General features: G+C 32.6%; 1 protein-coding gene across 2 annotated transcripts in view; it reads left to right on the forward strand.

Annotated features, from left to right (window-relative positions):
* LOC145305884 (protein DENND6A) overlaps nucleotides 1-22,903 on the forward strand; it is a 33,900-nt gene extending 10,997 nt beyond the window's left edge. The window contains exons 1-22 of one of the 2 annotated variants that reach the window (XM_080147735.1): nucleotides 872-892; nucleotides 1,894-1,980; nucleotides 2,334-2,394; nucleotides 3,149-3,215; nucleotides 3,567-3,623; nucleotides 9,986-10,072; nucleotides 10,517-10,606; nucleotides 13,549-13,720; nucleotides 14,070-14,109; nucleotides 14,506-14,563; nucleotides 15,148-15,275; nucleotides 15,699-15,770; nucleotides 16,175-16,226; nucleotides 17,630-17,689; nucleotides 18,943-19,037; nucleotides 19,409-19,476; nucleotides 20,061-20,135; nucleotides 20,564-20,680; nucleotides 21,041-21,099; nucleotides 21,538-21,645; nucleotides 22,062-22,115; nucleotides 22,512-22,893. In XM_080147735.1, coding sequence (XP_080003861.1) covers nucleotides 882-892; nucleotides 1,894-1,980; nucleotides 2,334-2,394; nucleotides 3,149-3,215; nucleotides 3,567-3,623; nucleotides 9,986-10,072; nucleotides 10,517-10,606; nucleotides 13,549-13,720; nucleotides 14,070-14,109; nucleotides 14,506-14,563; nucleotides 15,148-15,275; nucleotides 15,699-15,770; nucleotides 16,175-16,226; nucleotides 17,630-17,689; nucleotides 18,943-19,037; nucleotides 19,409-19,476; nucleotides 20,061-20,135; nucleotides 20,564-20,680; nucleotides 21,041-21,099; nucleotides 21,538-21,626 — 1,545 coding nt within the window. In that variant the 5' untranslated portion in view covers nucleotides 872-881 and the 3' untranslated portion in view covers nucleotides 21,627-21,645; nucleotides 22,062-22,115; nucleotides 22,512-22,893. Of the gene's footprint in view, nucleotides 1-871; nucleotides 893-1,893; nucleotides 1,981-2,333; nucleotides 2,395-3,148; nucleotides 3,216-3,565; nucleotides 3,624-9,985; nucleotides 10,073-10,516; nucleotides 10,607-13,548; nucleotides 13,721-14,069; nucleotides 14,110-14,505; nucleotides 14,564-15,147; nucleotides 15,276-15,698; nucleotides 15,771-16,174; nucleotides 16,227-17,629; nucleotides 17,690-18,942; nucleotides 19,038-19,408; nucleotides 19,477-20,060; nucleotides 20,136-20,563; nucleotides 20,681-21,040; nucleotides 21,100-21,537; nucleotides 21,646-22,061; nucleotides 22,116-22,511 lie in introns of those variants that run through there. The other variant, XM_080147734.1, reaches the window with a different exon arrangement.
* The last annotated feature ends 568 nt before the right edge of the window (nucleotides 22,904-23,471 follow it).

A 23,471-nucleotide genomic window follows, 5' to 3' on the forward strand; every position in this document is an offset into this window, starting at 1 on the left:
CAACAAGGTAGAATATTGTAACTCTAATTCTGGTATTATATGGGAGATATTCAGGGACACACAATTATTCTTAGATAAATAATGATTCCTAGGACAACAAGGTAGAATATTATAACTCTAATTCTGGTATTATATGGGAGATATTCAGGGACACACAATTATTCTTAGATAAATAATGATTCCTAGGACAACAGGGTAGAATATTATAACACTAATTCTGATATTATATGGGAGATATACAGGGACACACAATTATTCTTAGATAAATAATGATTCCTAGGACAACAAGGTAGAATATTATAACTCTAATTCTGATATTATATGGGTGATATTCAGGGACACACAATTATTCTTAGATAGATAATGATTCCTAGGACAACAAGGTTGATTATTATAACTCTAATTCTGGTATTATATGGGTGATATTCAGGGACACACAATTATTCTTAGATAAATAATGATTCCTAGGACAACAAGGTAGAATATTATAACTCTAATTCTGGTATTATATGGGAGATATTCAGGGACACACAATTATTCTTAGATAGATAATGATTCCTAGGACAACAAGGTAGAATATTATAACTCTAATTCTGATATTATATGGGAGATATTCAGGAACACACAATTATTCTTAGATAAATAATGATTCCTAGGACAACAAGGTAGAATATTATAACTCTAATTCTGGTATTATATGGGAGATATTCAGGAACACACAATTATTCTTAGATAATCAATGATTCCTAGGACAACAAGGTAGAATATTATAACTCTAATTCTGATATTATGGGTGATATTCAGGGACACACAATTATTCTTAGATAGATAATGATTCCTAGGACAACAAGGTTGAATATTATAACTCTAATTCTGGTATTATGGGTGATATTCAGGGACACACAATTATTCTTAGATAAATAATGATTCCTAGGACAACAAGGTAGAATATTGTAACTCTAATTCTGATATTATATGGGAGATATACAGGGACACACAATTATTCTTAGATAAATAATGATTCCTAGGACAACAAGGTAGAATATTGTAACTCTAATTCTGATATTATATGGGAGATATTCAGGGACACACAATTATTCTTAGATAGATAATGATACCTAGGACAACAAGGTTGATTATTATAATCGACTGATATTCTTGTAATACACTACCTACCTATCCCCGCATACATGAATTATATTTAGGTCTTCGATTGGGGTTAGTCCTTTTATAAAATTTTAATTTGGTTGGTTCATTAAGTTGAGTATCCAGACGTTTCAACCACTAGGTATTTGTAATCTACAGCACAGTGCCTTCGAAGGTGCTTTGACTTTAGTGTCAGAACCTAAATTGGGACATAGTGCATTTCATTACCCTAGGTTAGGTAACTCCATTTCACTTTTCAATAAAATCTAAAATGCAGCGGTTTTTGAGAAAATTAGATTTAAAAATTTCAAGTTCAATTTTCACCCACTAGGAGTTACCGCATAATCATTACAAGAAAAGCAAAGATTATTTATTTAAAATTTTGAACAACTTTGCTTTTATAAAGTCTGGCATAAAACCTCTCTATATATGATTTATTTAAGGCTGAATTTCCGTGACCTTAGCAAAGCAATTGATAAAAATGGCCATTAATTAACTCACTTCTTGAGTGGTTTTATGCCAGACTTTATAAAAGCAAAGTTGTTCAAAATTTTAAATAAATAATAGCACTATGTCCCAATTTAGGTTCTGACACTAAAGTCAAAGCTCCTTTGAAGGCACTGTGACAGATGTAATAATTTTGTTTATTATAATTGGGGATTACATCAATTTATCGGCCATTGTCAAAACTTTTTAGATCCCTGACCATTTATGCTAAGCTTTTAAAATAAAATGTGGTGTTTGTGATCAGTTTCATTTTCGGATACGTAGAACAGCTGGTCACTCGATAACTCCCCAATGTGTGGAGAAGGTCTACCACAACTATAACTCAAGGTAGGTACTTTATTTACTGCTAGCGGCTACACCCCATCGAGGCCTCTAGGGGCACTTTAGGAGTGAAGAGGAGTCGACCCTCTTTTTTCAATTTTATTTTTTTTAAATGGGGGGGGGGTAGGTATAATTTTTTTTTCTATGTAATCTTATGGGAATGTTTAGGCATCCTCCCCAAAAATACTAAAAAAATTCTTACTTTGACTTCTGACTTTGAATCTTCTCTATGGAGAACCATATTAGTTCAGCGAAAAAATAAAAATAAAATGGCCAACAAGATCTTTTTGTAAAGACAAACGATTAATTAATAGATGAAAAGATTTTAATTTAACACAATAATTTTTTTTGTTATTTAGGTGTTTGCCTCCTTTACAGTTGGACACAAATTTTCTTTTTGGGTTTGCTTACTTTCGCCAGGTCAGACAAAGGGAGACTTAGATTTAAATATCATATTAACATTTTACTTTTAGTACTTGAACACAAAATGTTACTGATTTGGTTATTATTTTACCTAAAGTAGACATCTTTGTTTTTTCAAAAGATTTATTATACTCTCTTAAAGTGCTTAGCAAGCACATTAACCCCGCCCTTTTTTTAAAAATAGATTGTGGGGGGAGGGGGGTGTTAGTTTTTTTATTTGCTTTATGCGAGATGCACAATAGGATATATAAGTTAGAAGGAATTTTAATGTTAGAGGAAGATTTGAAATCTGCATCAAATTTTAAGGATTTTTTTTAAATTCGTTTTTTTGTATAATTCATTATCTAAAAGCGGAAATACAATTCAAGTTCATAAATTTTGACCAATAGGATAGGTGGATTGTAAACTACCTGCGCTCTAATTGGTTGAATGATGTGCGACACTTAAGCTTCTCCAATCAGAGCGCAGAAAATTTTCAATCCACCAATCACAGATGTCAAAATTAATTAACTTAAATTGTATTTCCGCTTTTAGATAAAGAATTATACAAAAAACGAATTTTAAAAAAAAATCCTTAAAATTTGATGCAGATATCAAAATTCAAATCTCCCTCTAACATTAAAATTCTTTCCAACTTATATACCTATCTTAATGCACAATATAACATAAACAAACACCTTTTCAATTTCAAAATATTGGAGGGGTCATGTACTTGTGAATTTTGATGGAAACCGCTTCTATTTGTTTTTAGGTAAAAGATTCGAGTATACGGCGTGGATATTATCAGAAGTCTGTTATTCTACTAACGTACCTACCACTAGGAATTTATTATGTTTGAAACCTTTCTACCCAATGAGTTTTAATTTTCTTTTTGTAAGATATAAACATTCTATTCATTTAATTTTGAAACATTGATTCCTGGACAAAGAGGTACAACATTTTAAGCAAAGCCTTTCTGTATTCAATTCCTAAAAATGTAAATATACCTATAAACAGAATCCTGTGCATATGCAAATTTGCAATTTTGTTAATAACTTTAGATTAATATATTCTGCTTATTAAGTTTTGACACTCTACAAATGTTTATGTTCGTTTGTTCTACCCTTTCATTTCAGAGCTTCGCTTTTATGGATGTTGTCATCCTTGTTTCTAAACATATTAATCTGATTTAGTATCTTTCTTCACTCATCTATCATCTATTGTAGCCAAGAAATTTTTTGAAACAGGTATTTTGCTATTTTCTAAAATATGTAATATGGGCCCAGGCGTTTATAAGATATTAGTGGACTTATATACATAATTAAGTACAAAAACATCATGTTAATTTTACTAAATAATTTTTTCATTGTACAAATGATTATAGTTATTTCTCGCATCGTATTATAAACGGCTTCACTATGGTCTATTTAAGGGGTTTAGTGGAAATTTGGTATAGCTTTAATCAAATTTAAATATTTACACTTCTACCAGTCCGAATTCATTAAAATAAAAAGTTATGAGTAATATATTACACTAGGCAACTTTTTAAAGTTGGTCATGTATAGGTGCGTGCACAGGAATGTGATTGGGGGGTAACCAAAAAGGGGTGATTTTTAAAATATAATTTTTGTTACTACTCTGTTATTTGTAAAGATAATTGAACCAAATTTTTTCTCTGAATCAAATACTACCCTAGGTAAACGATTATTAATAAATAATAAGGATTTCCCGCCGAAACCGCCGTCTACCGCCGAATTCCGCCGTGTTATTTGCTACCTCCTCTGGCTGTTTGGAGTCAATAGAAAAGATTGATATATTTGAATAAAAGTATTATAATACACCTTTTTCTATCCACTTACAACTGCTTTTTAATATTTATAATTTATTTAAGAGGGGTTAGGTCTTTTTAAACTTAAAGAAAATGAATATTGAGACTGGATAATCAAGCTTCCTATTAAAGATATTGATTAATTTTTTTTTGTAAACTATCTTATGTGTATTTTTCTATCTGTATAGTCTACCATTATAAGTACCTATTTAAATTTAGTACTGTCCTTCAAGGGCCTACAGGGGCCAACACCACCCCCCCCCCCCTTTCTACTACCAAACCAGAAGTTAAAATTTTACTTCTGTTTTCAAAGGTATCAGACTGAGTTTTAAAGGAAAAAGGATTCTTATAACTGAACTAAATATTTTTTTGAATATATGCCCCCCCCCCTATCTAACCAAAAATAAGATGACCATCATAAAATTGATATCAAACAAACTTTAATTCATTTTAGAACAGTAAAGAAAAATCGGTAGACCAAGTAATAGACTAAAACAGTATTTTCCAGCTAAATCATAACATAAAAATGCCTTGTATCTTACAAAAAAAAAGACAGAAGAAACGAACACATTTACTCTTTGAAATCTTAATGTTCTTAGAGTTTTACAGACAGATGAGGGGACTAAGTGAACTAAAGAGTAGATGCTTGTTGGTGAGCTTAATCATCACAAAAAATCAGCTTTCTTACAAAATAAAACTGCGTAGTAGATCAAATTTTCCCTACAGATATATGATGTCTGTAAGAGAATTAACGACAGACCGACGGAATAAATAAATCTAACAATAGATGGTTGTTTGTACAGATAATGTTCATAAAATGATTTTCTTTCAACCGTCTTGAGTCGTAGCAAAGAAATTCACGACGTTTACATATCGATTCATACAGACTGACGGACTTTGCGAATTTGAAAGTAGCCACGCTACTACAAAATTTATTTTTGCACTTTCCTTCTAAGGACTAGAGTTGCAAACACCTTCCCTAAACACTAAAACCAAAAAAGAAATGACCTATATGCAACAAATGGTTTTTTTTTTAATCTGCGGGCGGCGGATTTTTTTGCGGGTATTGCGGATAAGTCGCGGTTTTCCTTTAAAATTATTGTTTCTCATGTAATTACTGATTAATTTTAAAAAGTTTTACTCAATTATCTTAAATAGTAATGGAATAACAGAGAAATTAAGAAATTAAGTTTGCTGTTATGATTTGTAATTCCCCCCCCCCCCCCCCCCAAATTTAGGTTTTACAGGCAATTTTCAGATTAAAATTTTTTAAAGTTGCGCTACCGACCCCACTCTGGAAACTTAACTAAAAGTTGTATTATATTCTCAAAATTTAGAATCATATATGGTTTGGTATGGGGTCGGCAGCGCAACTAGGAGTAAATTGACGAAAACTAATTTTTTTTGCTAAATTTTTCAATTAAAAAATGACGAAAATTTTTTCATAAATTTACTTTCAAGGCATAAAATTAACACTTATAAGGTAAAATATATAATAAAAATGTTTTTATTTATTGATTTGGTGTATATATTTGTAAAGAATATGAACGAAATTAGTTTTTAATAGATATTTATGCAAAAAAAAAATTATTTTTCATATCTAGGTAGAAAATAAAAAGTAGATTTTTGACCTTCAAAAAATATTGATTTGACCCAACTTTGAGATAAAAAAAAACTTAGTTCCAAACGTTATTTTTTCTTTTCCTTGTCCATTATGCATGAGCTGGGGTATGTAAATCAATAATATCAAGTTAAAATAAGAAAATTTGACCATGACTTTTTTGCCAAATTTCCACCCTCAGACCGTTGTAGGCTTTCCGCGGATATAGAATGTACAATTATAAGATTAAAACCATTTTTTTTAGCCCCGAGATGCCGTAGGCACGGGCTAACAAAACTGGTTTTAATCTACGGTGCTAGACATAGTTTTTTCGTATTGATGAGAACTGGTTCCTATCCACCGGATTCGAATGAATACGAGAATTTCATTTTTCCCGCATTTTCTTCCAAAAAATTTACGGCTGTAATTTTTTTTGTAAATTCTGACATTTTGATTTTTAGTACTTTTCCATAAAGTGTCTGTGAAGCACTAAAAAACCATCTTCCTCCTATTAAAATAAAAAAAAATTAAGGGGGAAGGTATTTCACTGTGGGCTACAATTGAATCAAGACAAAAGTAAGTGCCGAGCCCTGGGACCTATGTAGGGTGAAAATATACATAAATCCTTGATGATTCCAGGTGAAGACAAAATATTTTAGCGGGGTCTTTTGGTTTTTTTTCAATTTAAAGTTCTGAAAAAAAATTGAGAAAAATATGAAAATCTTTAATAAAAAACAAACAAAAAATAATTTTTAATATTTTTTTTTACTAAAAGATACAAACAACTTATATAAATACTATAAGCTTTAAAAAAATCACAATTTTCAAATTTAGACTTTCAATATATAGATTTGTAGAAAAAACCTAACAACAAATTCTAACATATTTCTGATCAACATAGCAATAAAACGTCTTTTGCAAAATCTTTATCATCAAAAATAAATAGCACTTACTAAAGACTTTTTTTCATTTAAACTTATACTTTTCACATTAATTAACTTTAAAGATTGATTTTTTCTAAAAGAAAGGTTGCGTGATTTTTTTATTCATAATTAATTGCCTAATTTTGAGATTCAGATAAAAAACTTTACTACTTTATATTAATGGATAATCTTCTAGCAGCGGCTATGCCTCTAGAGGCATATGAGGCCCTTGGGTTGGGGGGGAAGTCGAACCCCCCTTACAATTACAGTTTTTTTAATGAATAAGTCAAAAACATTTATTTTGGAGAGTTAATTCTCTTGGGATAGTGGTGGTACCCTTTCCTAAAATAGTAATAAACCTTACCAGGACATATAAGAAGCTACCATGTAAAGGAGAACCATATTGGTTCAGTGGTTAGTGAGATCCCTTGGTGCACAAAGACTCACATAGAACGTGTTACTTTATTATAAAGATACATATATACACAGAAACTCTACAATCAGAGTTTGTCTGTTTGTTCATCTGTCTGTATAAAAACTTTACAGAATATATTTATTTGGTACTAGCGGCTACGCCCCTAGAGGCCTTTAGGGGCACTTGAGACGGGAAGAAGTGGTTGAATTCTACTTTTTTGTGTGTGAAATGGGGTCCTTTTTTAGGGGTTGATTTCTCCTAGGATGGTGGAGGTACCCTCCCAAAATAAGTTATAAACCTTCCAAGAACCAATGAGAAGCTACATAGAAAAAAAAGAACCATTGATCATTTTTAATTACTATTCAGGGATCTAAAGGGATAAGACAATGACCGCTAAATTGATTTACATTCCCAAATATGATACATGGATAACCCTTCTGTATGTTTCAGTTAATGGTTGAAATGTTGGGCACTTAATTTAATAATTCAACCGAACAAAAATCGCAACAGGTCCCCTAAGTAGTTAAGCTAACGAATAACAAATTCCTATATTAAACTATGGGGACTAGTCTAATAAACAGCCCATTGTCCCATCTCGCTCTGATTAATATATTTTTGTATCTGCATGTTACACTTCCTATTTTCTTTATTTGTATTCTTTTAAACTTTAAGCTTTACTAATTATGGATGTTGTCTTTTTCCCTTGTTAAATCCAATTACCTAATTCTGGATATTCTTTGAGGTTGATAATTACAATTATATTTTATTAAATGGAAAAAGAACAATTTAATCATAATTCAAGATAAAAATTATTTTATCACTAGCGGTTTTGCCCCTAGAGGTATCTAGGGGCCCTTGACAAGTGGGGGGAAGTTGACCCCTCCCCTACATTCAGTTTTAGTATGTAAAAGAAAAAGTGTTTTTTTAATGTTGGGTAGGAACTAATTTTTTCTAAACTCAAAACTTCTCAGGACCATGAAAAACTTGAACCAAGAAGAACTATATCAGTTAAGCGGTTACAAAGAATCTTCGGTACCGACAGACACCCTCACACACCCACACACACACAAACAGACAGACACAGAAACTGTTACTTTTATATAAAGATTAATAGACACTAAACTACTCCTTAATATGTTGATCCTATTATCAGTCTAAAAGATAGGTCAATAAAGAAGAACCAAATTGGTCCAGCGGTTAGCAAGAACTTTAGACACAGACAGAAAAAACACACGGACATCCTATCTTTTTTATACAGGGATATAACTTTTAAACGATAGGAAATTTTTTTTTCCAGATGATATTTCTCTCCCTGCTTTAAAGCACTATTTATGATCCAAAATAGATTGATGTCTGTTTGTCCATCTTTCTGATGCTTAAGAACTGATATGGTTCTTTTTTTACTTTACTATGTAGCTTCTCATTGGTCCTTGGAAGGTTTATACCTTTTTTTGAGAAAGAGAAGAGAAATCGCCCCTTAAAAAAGGACCACAACACACAAAAAAACCTTTTTCTTTTTAAGCCTAAAATAAAAATATAGTTGTTGAATTCAACCCCTTTTTCACCTCTTAAGTGCCCCTAAAGGCCTCTACGGGCATAGCCGCTAGTACCAAATAAATATATTCTGTAATGTTTTTATACAGACAGATGAACAAACAGACATACTCTGATTGTATAGAGTTTCTGTGTATATATGTATCTTTATAATAAAGTAACACGTTCTATGTGAGTCTTTGTGCACCAAGGGATCTCACTTACCACTGAACCAATATGGTTCTCCTTTACATGGTAGCTTCTTATATGTCCTGGTAAGGTTTATTACTATTTTAGGAAAGGGTACCACCACTATCCCAAGAGAATTAACTTTCCAAAATAAATGTTTTTGACTTATTCATTAAAAAAAACTGTAATTGTAAGGGGGGTTCGACTTCCCCCCCAACCCAAGGGCCTCATATGCCTCTAGAGGCGTAGCCGCTGCTAGAAGATTATCCATTAATATAAAGTAGTAAAGTTTTTTATCTGAATCTCAAAATTAGGCAATTAATTATGAATAAAAAAATCACGCAACCTTTCTTTTAGAAAAAATCAATCTTTAAAGTTAATTAATGTGAAAAGTATAAGTTTAAATGAAAAAAAGTCTTAAGTAAGTGCTATTTATTTTTGATGATAAAGATTTTGCAAAAGACGTTTTATTGCTATGTTGATCAGAAATATGTTAGAATTTGTTGTTAGGTTTTTTCTACAAATCTTTATATTGAAAGTCTAAATTTGAAAATTGTGATTTTTATAAAGCTTATAGTATTTATATAAGTTGTTTGTATCTTTTAGTAAAAAAAAATATTAAAAATTATTTTTTGTTTGTTTTTTATTAAAGATTTTCATATTTTTTTCAATTTTTTTTCAGAACTTTAAATTGAAAAAAAACCAAAAGACCCCGCTAAAATATTTTGTCTTCACCTGGAATCATCAAGGATTTATGTATATTTTCACCCTACATAGGTCCCAGGGCTCGGCACTTACTTTTGTCTTGATTCAATTGTAGCCCACAGTGATTTGTATTTCCTTGCATATTCCCTGCGGCACTGCGCCCCAACCCTGTGGCGCTAACCAGTATCCAATAAAACCTTACACAACTTGCCCTAAAGTAATAAACAAACATTCATACGAAGCCTCTCCCACCCCCTCAATTTTATTTCAGTGCCCTACATGCAATTTGAAGGAAATATTTAATTAAATTAGATTTCCCTCCTGAGCTCCTCTAACCTTCGAAACCCTTCATTTTCCCAAATTAAAAATTTTGAACGTTCCTCAGTCCCAACCTATCATTTTCGTTTTGTTTGAAGGAGATCTGCCACTAGAAATATTTTGCCATGATGTAGAGAGGTGGCCACCCCCATCCCCGGGACAATTTCTCACCCTACCACTTCTAGGTAAATAGTTTATTTTATTTTAAGTTTGTTTCATACCAATACACTTATTCATGGGATCAACTGCCAAAAGCGAAAGGGGATTAATAATAAGTGGGAGGAGGGTAAAAAATTAAGAAATAAACATTTTTTCCAATTTTTATCCCCTCCTTTGTATGAAAAAACATGACAAATAAGGAGCATTGAAAACATTTTTCCCTTCTTAGGGTAAAAAATTATGGGGAGGGGGGGGGGGAGGAATGATATTTTGCAGAATTTACACCTCTGTACCGTTACATTTGATTGTTTTATATTCATCTGAATCCTTGTTGGTCCAATTGGGTTTGAACTTTTTAGGAAAGATTCTTGATGGTCCAGGATTTGTTTTAGATAGGTTGTTGGATAGGTACCCACTTTCATAGAAAATTGTTTTTAACCTTTTTTATTTATTACATTTTTTGATTCTAGGATCTGTAATGGAGTTACACATTCCCTCACTGAGTTCCAGACACTCAGATAATTCTCTAGAAACTGTCACAGTTAATGATTCTAGCTCAGGTATATAATTCTCTAGAAACTGTCACTGTTAATGATTCTAGCTCAGGTATATAATTCTCTAGAAACTGTCACTGTTAATGATTCTAGCTCAGGTATATAATTCTCTAGAAACTGTCACTGTTAATGATTCTAGCTCAGGTATAAAATTCTCTAGAAACTGTCACTGTTAATGATTCTAGCTCAGGTATATAATTCTCTAGAAACTGTCACTGTTAATGATTCTAGCTCAGGTATATAATTCTCTAGAAACTGTCACTGTTAATGATTCTAGCTCAGGTATATAATTCTCTAGAAACTGTCACAGTTAATGATTCTAGCTCAGGTATATAATTCTCTAGAAACTGTCACAGTTAATGATTCTAGCTCAGGTATATAATTCTCGAGAAACTGTCACAGTTAATGATTCTAGCTCAGGTATATAATTCTCTAGAAACTGTCACAGTTAATGATTCTAGATCAGGTAGATAAATCTCTAGAAACTGTCACAGTTAATGATTCTAGCTCAAGCATAGACGTCCAAGGGGGGGGGTAATGGGGCGATTACCCCCCCCCCCCCCCATTTAAAGTTTAACTACCCTGGGGGTGCCGTTGGTGATTAAAAACCTATTTTCCATCCCTCTAAATTTTTTAAATTTTATAAAAAAAATCAAATTACCTTTAAGTTCTCATGTTAAACCAACTCTGTATAACAGTGTATCAGTCCTCCTTCAATAATCCTAGACACAAAATTCTTTAATTTAAAAATTATAATATACAAAAGAAATCTTACTTTTTCTACTCACCACCAAGCCTGCTGCTTAACTAAAGTATTTTTGGTTGTATTTTTACGTCTAACTATAGACATAATACACACACATCACGCTTTTTACGCTTCAAAAGTATCAAGGTCTTTTGTCTCCACAGCATAAGCCATTGGCTGCGCCCCTACTAAAATGTTTTAAGGAAAAGCTTTACCTCATATTTCAATCCTTTTACTCTTTTATTATGTTATATAACAAATAAAAGAGTTATGTGTTTCCTTTTATAAATCTAAAATGTAACCATAAAATATGAATGCTTTTAAGTAAAATATAAACATCAAAACCTTTTTTCAAGCAAAATAAAGCTTCACTGAAAGGCTAAAACACAATTTTAGCCGCAGATGTTTTAAGAATACTTCAAAGCCTTCATAACTATCTACTTCCTACTTCCTTGTACAACCATAACCTTCAACAAAGAACGGAGTTTAGCTCCTAGTAAACCCTACACTTTTCAAAGCCTTTTTACAAACTTCAACTTTTAGTTGAATTCTCTTTTATCTAATAATCAAAATAAAACTTTTACTTTACAAAAAAATACACTTTATATATTATTAGAAAAATTCCATGTTTTATGATTGTAAAAACATCAATTAAATATTTTTGCTGTTATTTAAAACTCATAAACCTTAATCATGTAATTGTTAGTAAATCACTAATGTATGTAATCTTATAAAAGCCATACCTACTTAAAACATAGCTGTCCTTGTTCCATTGTAAAAAGCCCAGCCACACGCACACTGATAGCTCCTAGAGCTATCCCCTCTCCTTTTCGTTAAGCCAACACCTAAACAAAATTTTATATAAAAAGGCAAATCCTTTCTGAAAAAGTCAGTTCACCTTCAGCAGTTTAAGAACTGCTTAGCAAGTGCTCACCCCCTAACCAACACCAGGTATGGCGGCTTGTCCAGTTGCGGGGTCTAATTAGATATCTGTGGCAGATATAATACAAAAGTCTGCCACACTTATCTAGGAAGACCTTACAATTGTACTAGTCATGTTTAAATATTAATGTATACTATATAATCATATAATCAATTTAAACTTTAAATCTTTTTCTTAAATAAACTTAAAGCTATTATTTCTGTTTCCTATGCGTGGTTGACTAGCCCTTATTGCTAGTCAAAGGTAAACATTATTTCTACCCTAACTATTGTCTATCACTTCCAACTTGCATTTTTAATACCTATTCTATACCTTCTCTCCATCCGTCTAACAGTCCATCTAGTAGTTATATTTCTATTGTCTCTTAAAACACATATTTCAAAAGCACCGTAGGCACCCCCAACCATTTAGGAGGGGGTATTTACCCCCCCAAAAAACGAATTACCCCCCCCCCCCTAAAAAAATTTTACCCCCCCCAAAATAAAAAGCTTGGACGCCCCTGAGCTCAAGTATATAATTCTCTAGAAACTACTGTAAATGATTCTAGCTCAGGTATATAATTCTCTAGAAACTACTGTAAATGATTCTAGCTCAAGTATATAATTCTCTAGAAACTACTGTAAATGATTCTAGCTCAAGTATATAATTCTCTAGAAACTACTGTAAATGATTCTAGCTCAAGTATATAATTCTCTAGAAACTACTGTAAATGATTCTAGCTTAAGTATATAATTCTCTAGAAACTGTTACAGTTAATGATTCCAGCTCAGGTACATCCTTATATAAAAGTGTCAGGATGTATGTCTATATGTGTGTTTGTATTTGTACAAAAGGATCTTGCTAACTGCTATTTCTCTCCTTTACAGTGAAGCTTCTAACGATTCCAGAGGAGGTTTATGACATTATGCTTAAAAAGACGTTATTATGTGTAAAAAGAAACAATTTCAAGGTTGGCAAATTTATGATTTATTTGAGAGTGTATTACCTCAAAGTGCCTTATGTTGAGAACTGAATTCTTTTCTTTTTACGATAGGATAGTCTAAGTTTATATCGGATACTGGGTAACCCCAAAGAATATAGGGGTTGCCGTAGACATATGCCCCACAGAAGAAAAAAAACAATACCCGACCACTTTTTTTTCAATTTTTACAAAAATTAGGTGAAGGGTTTCATTGCTCGATGGACACTTTAGGGTAAAGCACTGATATATATTTACTATAAACAGCTTAAAACAGATTACTAATCCCTATTTACTATAAGGTCTGCAATGCCAGCCGCCTGATCTGTATCCGACGCTGTACCCGCTGCTGGAGCAGCTGCACTGTGTCTGGGAGCTTGTGTTGACCGCCCAGCCGCTGGTGGTGCTAGCACCCAGTCCTGCCCAGTGCTCAGCCACTGTACAGGCGCTCACAACCATTATCCATCCACTTAGGTAATGTACCTATTGTTTAATCCTGTGTAAAAATGCGCGCCTTGTTTTTGCACGGCAGCTTTCAGGAAACATTAAATGAGGTGGGGTTATATAAGGGCATTTTTATTTTAATTGTAGCCAATAAGTAAGGAAACAATGCACTTTAAATTTCGCTAGCACCCAATGTTTCATACCCACGTTATCTTGTTCATTGGATTAAAAACTTTGGATACTTGTATTAAAATTTGATTAGTTGGTGCAGTGTCCAAACTTTTTAACAATAATCTTAATCTACAATAAGTAAACATTTTTACACAATAAGGTATTTTCATAGTAAAACATCTTTATGATTAAATTTTTACTTGTTTAGGTATGTAGCAGATTACCGTCCCTTCTACACTATCCATGATACAGGAACTAATATATTACAATTTATATTTCATGGTCTTGTATTAAATAATTTTAGGAATGATTGAAAGGTTTTAGAATAAATTTTTATTAAATTAAATAGGGGCGGGGTGTTTTACACAATTTACCTTTACTAGCGGTTATGTCCCTAAAGACCTAATGTGGCACTTGAAGGGGATGGAGGTACTCTCCCTCAAAATAGACATAAACCTTTTTTAGATCTAGTTATGGGAAGCTTTACTGCAAAGGAGAACCATATAGGTCCAGCGGTTAGCGAGATTTTTAACTACAAACACACACATACAGATATTCTTTTACTTTTCTATAAGACAAAAAAGATGTAATTAAATACATTCCAACCTCCTCTTCGTTATAAACTGTAAATATGTTAATCTGAAACAGACTTTAAAGAGATGACATCAAGTAATAGTTCTGCTCTTCCATCCATAATTCTAGGTATAGTTTTATTTCAATCATCCATTAATAACAGTCTTTGTATTAAAAAGAGTGTCTATTTTCGCGGAATTCTGTAAAGGAGGGTTTGGGTTGTAGTCAAATGCTCTTATTAAGTCAAATTGTTCTTAATTATCAACACCTATCTTTATGTAATTACGAAAAGAAAATTACCCACATTGTAAAAAATCTTCCAAAATATTTGGAAAAAAATCAACGAATTATTTGAGTTAAATACTCTGTGAGTGTTACCAAAAGGATTCAAAAGATTTTCTTAATGGCAAATATGTCGTCCACGGACTGATGAAACCTGTACAAATCTGGAGAAAATCATGTATAGCATCTTATTTACACAATTTTCTACCAATAGGTATTACAATTAAAATATGAAAACAAGTTTTAATCCTATGATTATTCATTGTAATATCCGTGGAAAGCTGTCTATTATAGGATGAAATGTATAACTATTCTATGTATACTTTTGCATTTTATATTTAAGCAATGATAACATGTATTGTATATATTCTTAAAATCCTAAATAGGTACCTACATACTCTATCTAAGAAGCTAATTCCATTTTTTCACAGGAGTTACCAATCCTTTCTTCAACAAAGCTCTACAGCATTGGCCAAACCAAATACGACTAGCAGCGGCTAATTCTGCCGCCGATAATGCTGCTATTTCAGCAGCGGCGGTTAACGGTGGGTTCATAAAGGTAAGTTTTTAGGATGTATATTTTTACAAGTATGATCTTTAAATTGTTTTTCATCATTGTCTTTTACCCCCCCCCCCCCAAAAAAAAAAATACATATATTTAGGATGGGGACTTTTACAATATTTCTCTTTGGGCGAAGTCACTGCCTAGTAATAATATATTAGAAAATAATGATTTAGTTGCTCTCTCTCAAAGTGCACTTAAATGATTTATAATGGGCGGGAAGGGGGGGGGGTAGTTTTCTTCTATGCTTAACCCCTGCCAGAGACCTAACTCTGTGGGACTATCCAGTTTGACCTAACCTAAAGTAATAAAGAAACAAGAAATCCTCCCCCCTCTATTATTTAAATTATTTTTAAGATAAGTGCGTTCTGTGTCCAACAAAACATTTAAATTGGAACTTAAGATCTAACATATTTTCAGAACACGTCTAAGCTGAAAAGATCCTCCTCTACCAAGTTCCAGAATGAGAGTAAACCTGGTGTCTACACTCAGGTAATTTATTGGTTTAAAAGTTTGAACACTACAAGGTTGAAAATGAAACCAATAAAATTGCGATAAAAGTACCCAAAGTTTTAGAGCCGACAAATAACATAATCAGGTTCTAAAACTTTGGGTGACAGAGATGAGATACAACCATAGGATGCAAAGAAATACGCCTCTCATCATATTGATTAAATTTTATATCTGTATTTCTGACCAATTTATTCCGACCCGATAAATATAACCATACTAAGCTAAGGCATTGGTAGAATTAATGCCATGACATCTTGAGTGATAATGTATTTTTAGACTAGAACCATCTATCAACAAAACTGTAATATAGGTTGCATTATGCAGCAAAGCGACTTTAAAATCTATTCTTTATCATAATACCTACCTTTAACTTTTTTTTTCAGTCGAAGCCAAATTTAGACAAGGATCGGGATATTGTCAAGAGAATATTTAAAGGTAACATTTGATTTTTTTTTTGCAAATTAACTCTAAAATAATAAGGTGTCCGTTAACCCGCAGATATGGCTCAGTGGTTTAACGTCCGCCTATCTGTTGGGGAGGTGTCGGGTTCGAGTCCCCAGACCGCATCAATACTAAAGATGTAAAATTAGTACCTACTGCTGCTCTTTCAGGCGTTAGAGATTGGAGTAAGAGTAGGGGGGAAGCCTTAGCCCTAAATCAGGTATGCATGGGTGGTCCTTGGCATGGTGCACTAATGATCGAAAAACGCTGTAAGGTCATAGGTTGATTGAAAAGTCCTTGTGGACTAGCATTGTGTAGTAGCTCACTAGTGTATTAGTGGCGTTTGTTAGTTCAACGACTAGGAGTCATGTTAGATCCTAGGTTGCATTGAAAAGTCCTTAGGATTTGATGTGGCTTCAGTCATTGCTGATACAGCGTCATGTTCATGCTTTGGTTGCATTAATTGTCGCAATAACACCGTGACCAAAAAATCACGAAACCTTAACTCTCCACCCTTAAGTTTGACGTGTAAATTACCCACAGGTTCTAATTAAAGTGTCAAGAAAACTGTTGGGAAGGATGCAACTCGAATCCGCGTCATACCAAAGACGTTAATAATGGTACCTACCTGCATTGTTCGGCACAGGACATAAAAAATGCAGAGTAGGGGGAATGCCTTGGCCCAAAACAGGCGCAACTCATTACCATGCACAGTTAGGATCTCCAGACAAAGATCGTGCAATCAAAGGGTTGGTTGTCTGTAATGTACTGTACTACGGGTATGAGGTGAAGGACCAAGAGTCTGGCCTTGAGTTGACAAGTTGACTGTTCAGTCCAGGTGCAACTCACCCACACGACATTAACATTAACAAGGTGTCCGTCCGTATGCCTATCCGTCTTAAAACAAATTTTTACAAAAAGTTAACCTGTTTCTAACGGATTTAACTTGATCACACATAAGCGTTATTCAACAGACCCAATAACACACGACTAAGTTTATTTACTCAATCACATTTTATATAAATTTCGTTGTTTGAGAGTTAATTAATAATCAGGGATCTTAAAGGATAATACAATGGACGATAAATAGATGTAAATACTTACCTCTTCTGTAGATTACAATTGTTGGTTATAAGGTTTTGACACTACTAGTATTTAAGTAAGTAATCACAATTTAATTAAAGTACCCAAAGAATAAGATAAAGTACTTACAAAACTTTGGGTGCCAGTATAATTTACAACTCGAAGTCTTCCCTCCCTGATTAACAATACCTACTAAGTTGGATTATCAAACACTTTTATTAAGTCAAGCTAACGAAAACTTATGTTTATATATTAAATTAGAAGTATTTCATTCCTTTCTTATTTTTTTCCTTCAAATATTTGTTTTAATTTAGGTGTTCAGTTAAAACGTCCAGCAGAAGTCCAGTCTGCGCTACTACGCAGATATTTTCTAGGTATTGTCCTTGTTTTTACATAAATTTAAAAAAGTCTACTTTTAGGGTATGTCCATCTTTACGTCTATAGCTATAGATTTTCAAATTGTTAATTTCTTGTATAATAATGTAATAAGCACAGAATTAAGTTGAGAAAGAAAGTCTGTGTGTCTGTATGTAGCTTAAAATCTCGCTAACCGCTGGGCCGATATGATTTCTCCCTCCCAAAAAAACTTTTTTTTGAAAACCAAAGTTTTAAGTGGAGGGTCGACTTACTACCTCCCCCCTCTCAAGTACCCCTATAAACCTATTCTGTTATATTTGACATAGATGTCAGCTATAAAAAATGATGATTTAATAATATAGAGCTGACCCAGACCTTCCTGATACCTCTGGAGAGGTATCTAGCTGGACTGATGCCTCTGGCAAGATCTATAATAATAATTATAATAATATAGAGCTGACACAGACCTTCCTGATACCTCTGGAGAGGTATCTAGCTGGACTGATGCCTCTGGCAAGATCTATAATAATAATTATAATAATATAGAGCTGACACAGACCTTCCTGATACCTCTGGAGAGGTATCTAGCTGGACTGATGCCTCTGGCAAGATCTATAATAATAATTATAATAATATAGAGCTGACACAGACCTTCCTGATACCTCTGGAGAGGTATCTAGCTGGACTGATGCCTCTGGTAAGATCTATAATAATAATTATAATAATATAGAGCTGACACAGACCTTCCTGATACCTCTGGAGAGGTATCTAGCTGGACTGATGCCTCTGGCAAGATCTATAATAATATAGAGCTGACACAGACCTTCCTAATACCTCTGGAGAGGTATCTAGCTGGACTGATGCCTCTGGCAAGATCTATAATAATAATTATAATAATATAGAGCTGACACAGACCTTCCTGATACCTCTGGAGAGGTATCTAGCTGGACTGATGCCTCTGGCAAGATCTATAATAATAATTATAATAATATAGAGCTGACACAGACCTTCCTGATACCTCTGGAGAGGTATCTAGCTGGACTGATGCCTCTGGCAAGATCTATAATAATAATTATAATAATATAGAGCTGACACAGACCTTCCTAATACCTCTGGAGAGGTATCTAGCTGGACTGATGCCTCTGGCAAGATCTATAATAATAATTATAATAATATAGAGCTGACACAGACCTTCCTGATACCTCTGGAGAGGTATCTAGCTGGACTGATGCCTCTGGCAAGATCTATAATAATAATTATAATAATATAGAGCTGACACAGACCTTCCTAATACCTCTGGAGAGGTACCTAGCTGGACTCATGCCTCTGGCAAGATCAATATCACCTTACAGGGCACCACCAAAGGTAATTATTTTTTATAAGGGGAAGTCTTTGTGGCGTTATTTACGTAACACAGGGACCTTTTTGAGTATTGATTGACCCCCCCAAGCCCCCACCCTCTCTACCTTATTTTTAAATAAATTGAAATAAGGAGGAGGGTTGTAGTTTTTCGTTTTATTGTTATTTTTTAATGCCAAACAGCAAGATATTGATTTAAAGAAAGCATTATGTTAGCCCCAAAAGGTTTAATTTAACGATCTTTTATTTTAATATTTGTGAAAAACAGGTTTTAAGACGATACGATACATAATTTTTCATTATGGCTTAGAACTGGTTCTAATCCATTGGATATTAAACGGTTTCGAAGCGATACTGCAAATGTTTTTCTTTCGAAGGTAAAACCGTTCAATGTGGATGAATTTATAAACTCACTGGATCAAAGTGGACCCCAGCTCACTTCTAGGCAATTTATAGCAATTATATGTGATGGTTTTAGGCTTTTTCTGCCCCCTTTTGTACCTCCTTGAATACAGAGCCCCTAAATGCAATGGGCGCATTTGCTAGTCTATTATATACAGTAGTTAGGGATTATAGTTTGAAGCAAAAGAGTTAGAAATTATGCAGGTCCATTTGTATTATTCTTTTTATGGAAGCCTTATATATGTTTAGGGATGGTTTTAGTCTAGATTTTGTCTGTTCCTTAAAAAAAGCAAAGGATTTGAAATTATTGGTTGAGTTAGTAATACTCTTCAGCCTGGGGGTGGTTTTAGGCTAATGGCCTTGGTACAATTAATCCTATAGTATAGCAGCTAGTTGCATAATAAGTGTTTTTGTTTATATTTACTACCTAACATTTTTCCTTTGTTGCCATTTTTCTTTCTTTCTTGTACTAGTCCTTAAATAAAGAAGAAAAATCTCATCAGTAGGAAGTCGCATAGCTCTTTAAATAAAACATCTAAATAATGTTTTATCAATCCATACGCCGTAGCAAGAATCTTAAATGACAAACAGAACATTGAAAAGCTATAATTTGTGCGCTGTATACAGAATCAAAGGTGACTGGGCAGCGTTGTACAGAAAATTTTTAAAATCTCCAAACTTTGTCGGCTGGTACAATGCCAGGTAAGTTTAATTTAATAGTTATTTATAGCATCGTATTATAGACAGCTTTTCGAGGATTACAAAAGGAAAACTTAAAAGATTATTTCCAGTTTTGATAGCCCCGAAGGGACGCAGGCATGGGCTAACAAAACTGGTATAAATAGTGTGATTATTTATTTTGTTATTCCTGGAAAATTGTCTATAATACGATTCAATACATGATTTTTCAGTATGGTTAAGATCCGGTTCTAATCCAGCCAATATTAATCGGTTTTGATGCATTACTAAAAAATTCTTACAAATTGGCGTCTGGTAATGGAAATAACCAAGACATGTAATCAAAATAAAAAGGAAAAAGATATCGTACAACATTTTGAAATATACAGACAGACATCTTGTTACTTTTATATATGGATTTGAGTTTAATTATATTACAACCTGCTTTTTAGGCATGGAGAGGTATCTAAAAAGCTGTCTCTACTTCACCTGGAGAGTCTTGCCGAGGCCAAGATAGAAATCTGGATGGATGGAAAGGCTGAAGTTGAATTAGTTGATATGGTCCTAAGGTAATAATCAAAATAAAATCTTCATCCTATTTTTAAGATCGTAAGGTTTTCTTGTCTTTTCTTTAGCGTAAGTTTTCAATAACCACTTTAGTTTTACCTATTATATACTGTTTAGTGTTTACCCATCTCTTTTTACTTAATTCTCTTTACCCACGAATTCCGTTTACCCATCTCTTTTTACCCATCTCTGTTTACCCATCTTTGTTTGCCTATCTTTGTTCACCCATTTCTGTTTACCCATCGCTTTTTACCCATCTCTGTTAACTCATTTCTGTTTACCTATCTTTGTTTACTCATTTCTCTTTACCCATCTCTGTTTTGTTTACCCATCCCTACCCTATTTACCCATCTCTGTTTTAGAATTCGAGGGAAGCTGGTGGAAGGAGAAAGAACAGGGTTACCCATCTCTGACTTAGTCAAGGAAGACAATTTTATTTATAAACTTGATGTGACCTTAACATTAATCAGACTGATAAGTAAAGAGTAACACTGGAATGTAATGTTAAAATGAATCTTTCCCCAAAATTTTATTAAGTTGTTCTGGATTGATGGTCTACATTTTTTTTATCAAAGGATGGGCTAAGAAAAAAGTTCATAGTCTAATATTCTGCAAATGTTGCTTCTAAAGGATGCATCCACCAAAAGAGGACTTTTGATAAGCTTAATTTCTGTTGTGCTTTCATAAGTCATTATTTAAAAACCAATTTGATGCATCAAGCATCCCTTTTTTAATTACGATTTCCATTAGCTTTAGAGTGTTTGTGACATGATTTATTTTTAATAAAGACACCCCTTTTTCCCTCATTTATATCCTTATCTTAATAAACACATGTTATTATTAAAACTTGTTGAACTGTAGGAGAGACTACATGGTCACGTGGAGAAAATAGTGTCAACTCTACCTCAAGATTTACAGAGTGTCATTCAAACAAAAATACAAACATAGCACTTTCCCTCAACATCAGGTCATTTTACACACAAAGACGACCTTTTTTGATATAAAAATATTTTGTGGATAGAAAAGACGACTTTGCGGATAAAAAAGACGATTTTAAGGATATTAAAGATGATTTTGTTTTTAGAAAAGACGACTTATTAATACAAAAGACGACCTTTTGGATATAAAGACGACTTAATGGATATAAAAGACGTCTTTATGGATATAAAAGATGACTTTGAGGATGCAAAAGACGACTTTTAAGGATTTAAAAGACAACTTAATAGATATAAAAGACAACTTTATGGAAAAATACTTCATGAATATTAAATATGTCTTTACAAACATTTGTTACAATTCTCAAACAATCTATAAATGAATGACTACTCTTTATGTATTCTTATGTAGATTTGATTGAAATGTATATGTATATTTTTAATTTAGATGATGAATTGTTACTATCATCAGACTGTCAAGATCATCCAATTATAATTGAAGGTATATTCATAACATCAAATTTATCTCAAAAGTTATAAACTATAAACAGGGAACTTTTGACCCATAGTCAGCATGTTATCCTATTCGTTGGCCCAAAGTCCAAGTATTCGTTTAGATACTTTGATTGGTTGGTGCCAAACATGTATTGTCCATTTTTTAAAATCTACAGGGGATAATTTTGTTTATCATAATTGGAAATGTTCATGAATTTATTGCCCATTGTCGCATACTTTAAAACCCCTGTAAAAATTTTCAGTATTTTCTTCAGATTTAATTTTTGTGTTCTTATTGTTACTTATAAATGTTGTTACATTTCGTCTTAGCCTTGCCTTATTCGGTCTTTGTTTAGTTTTAAAAAAACAATAAAAAAATAAAGAAAATAAAATTGTATTTTAGGTGTACAACAAGCTGAAGGTACTCATGCCGAACAGACCAAGAAATCCCGTTTGTGTGTTCTCATGTAGATCTTACAACATTTATTCAGAAGTTTCAATATAATATTTACAGGGTAAGAACAGACATTGGACTGTAAATTTTACTGGTACCCAAAGTTTTATAACCACATTATCCTATTCGTTAACTAAAACCTACTTTTATAAAATTTTGATTGGTTAGTTTAAAAAAACTTTATTTTAGTATCATTGGGGATGTAGTAATTTATCGTCCATTGTCTTATCCCTTATAAACCCTGGATATTTAAAAGGAACAGTTAATGAACGAAAATTTCAGAGTTTCGCTACTTTTTAGTAGATTTTTTTGTGGCTTTAATACTAAGACTTCTTATAAATCACAGTTTAAAAGTTTTAGATTCTATAGTCGTTAATTTATGTAATTTTGAATTTAACAAAACATTTGATAAATAGACCAAGATTGATAATTAAGTAACTTTTTGTGACAAAATAGCAAGAAGGGACTTTTTATATTCGGTAATGATTCCATATAAGTAGCCTAAAATCTAAGTGAGGGTTTTGTGAAAATGGAGAACTTAATCGGCTCATTAGTTATCGAAATCTAAAGCTACAGACAAAAAATCTTACAACTTTATATCATAGAATTTATTTACTTAGATACAAACGGTCAGAATCAATGCTATAAGATGCCAAACTCTTCATTTTTCGTTCATAAAAAGTTTCTTTCAATTTAAGTAAAACACGAAGAACAATAAAAAGCTATTATAGACTAATATTACTTTCAATAGACCATTATTAATTTCAAAATAATATTTTACCTATATTACAGTAATATATATACAAAATTTAAATACAACATTACCAAATAATTTTTATTTGATATTAAAAGATATTTATTTATACAGTATTGATTTTGATATTTTTAAATGTCATAAAAGGTTAATAT

Source organism: Acartia tonsa, chromosome 14 (genome assembly GCF_053477335.1).
Source record: "Acartia tonsa isolate MP-2025a chromosome 14, ASM5347733v1, whole genome shotgun sequence".
NCBI lineage: Eukaryota > Metazoa > Arthropoda > Copepoda > Calanoida > Acartiidae > Acartia > Acartia tonsa.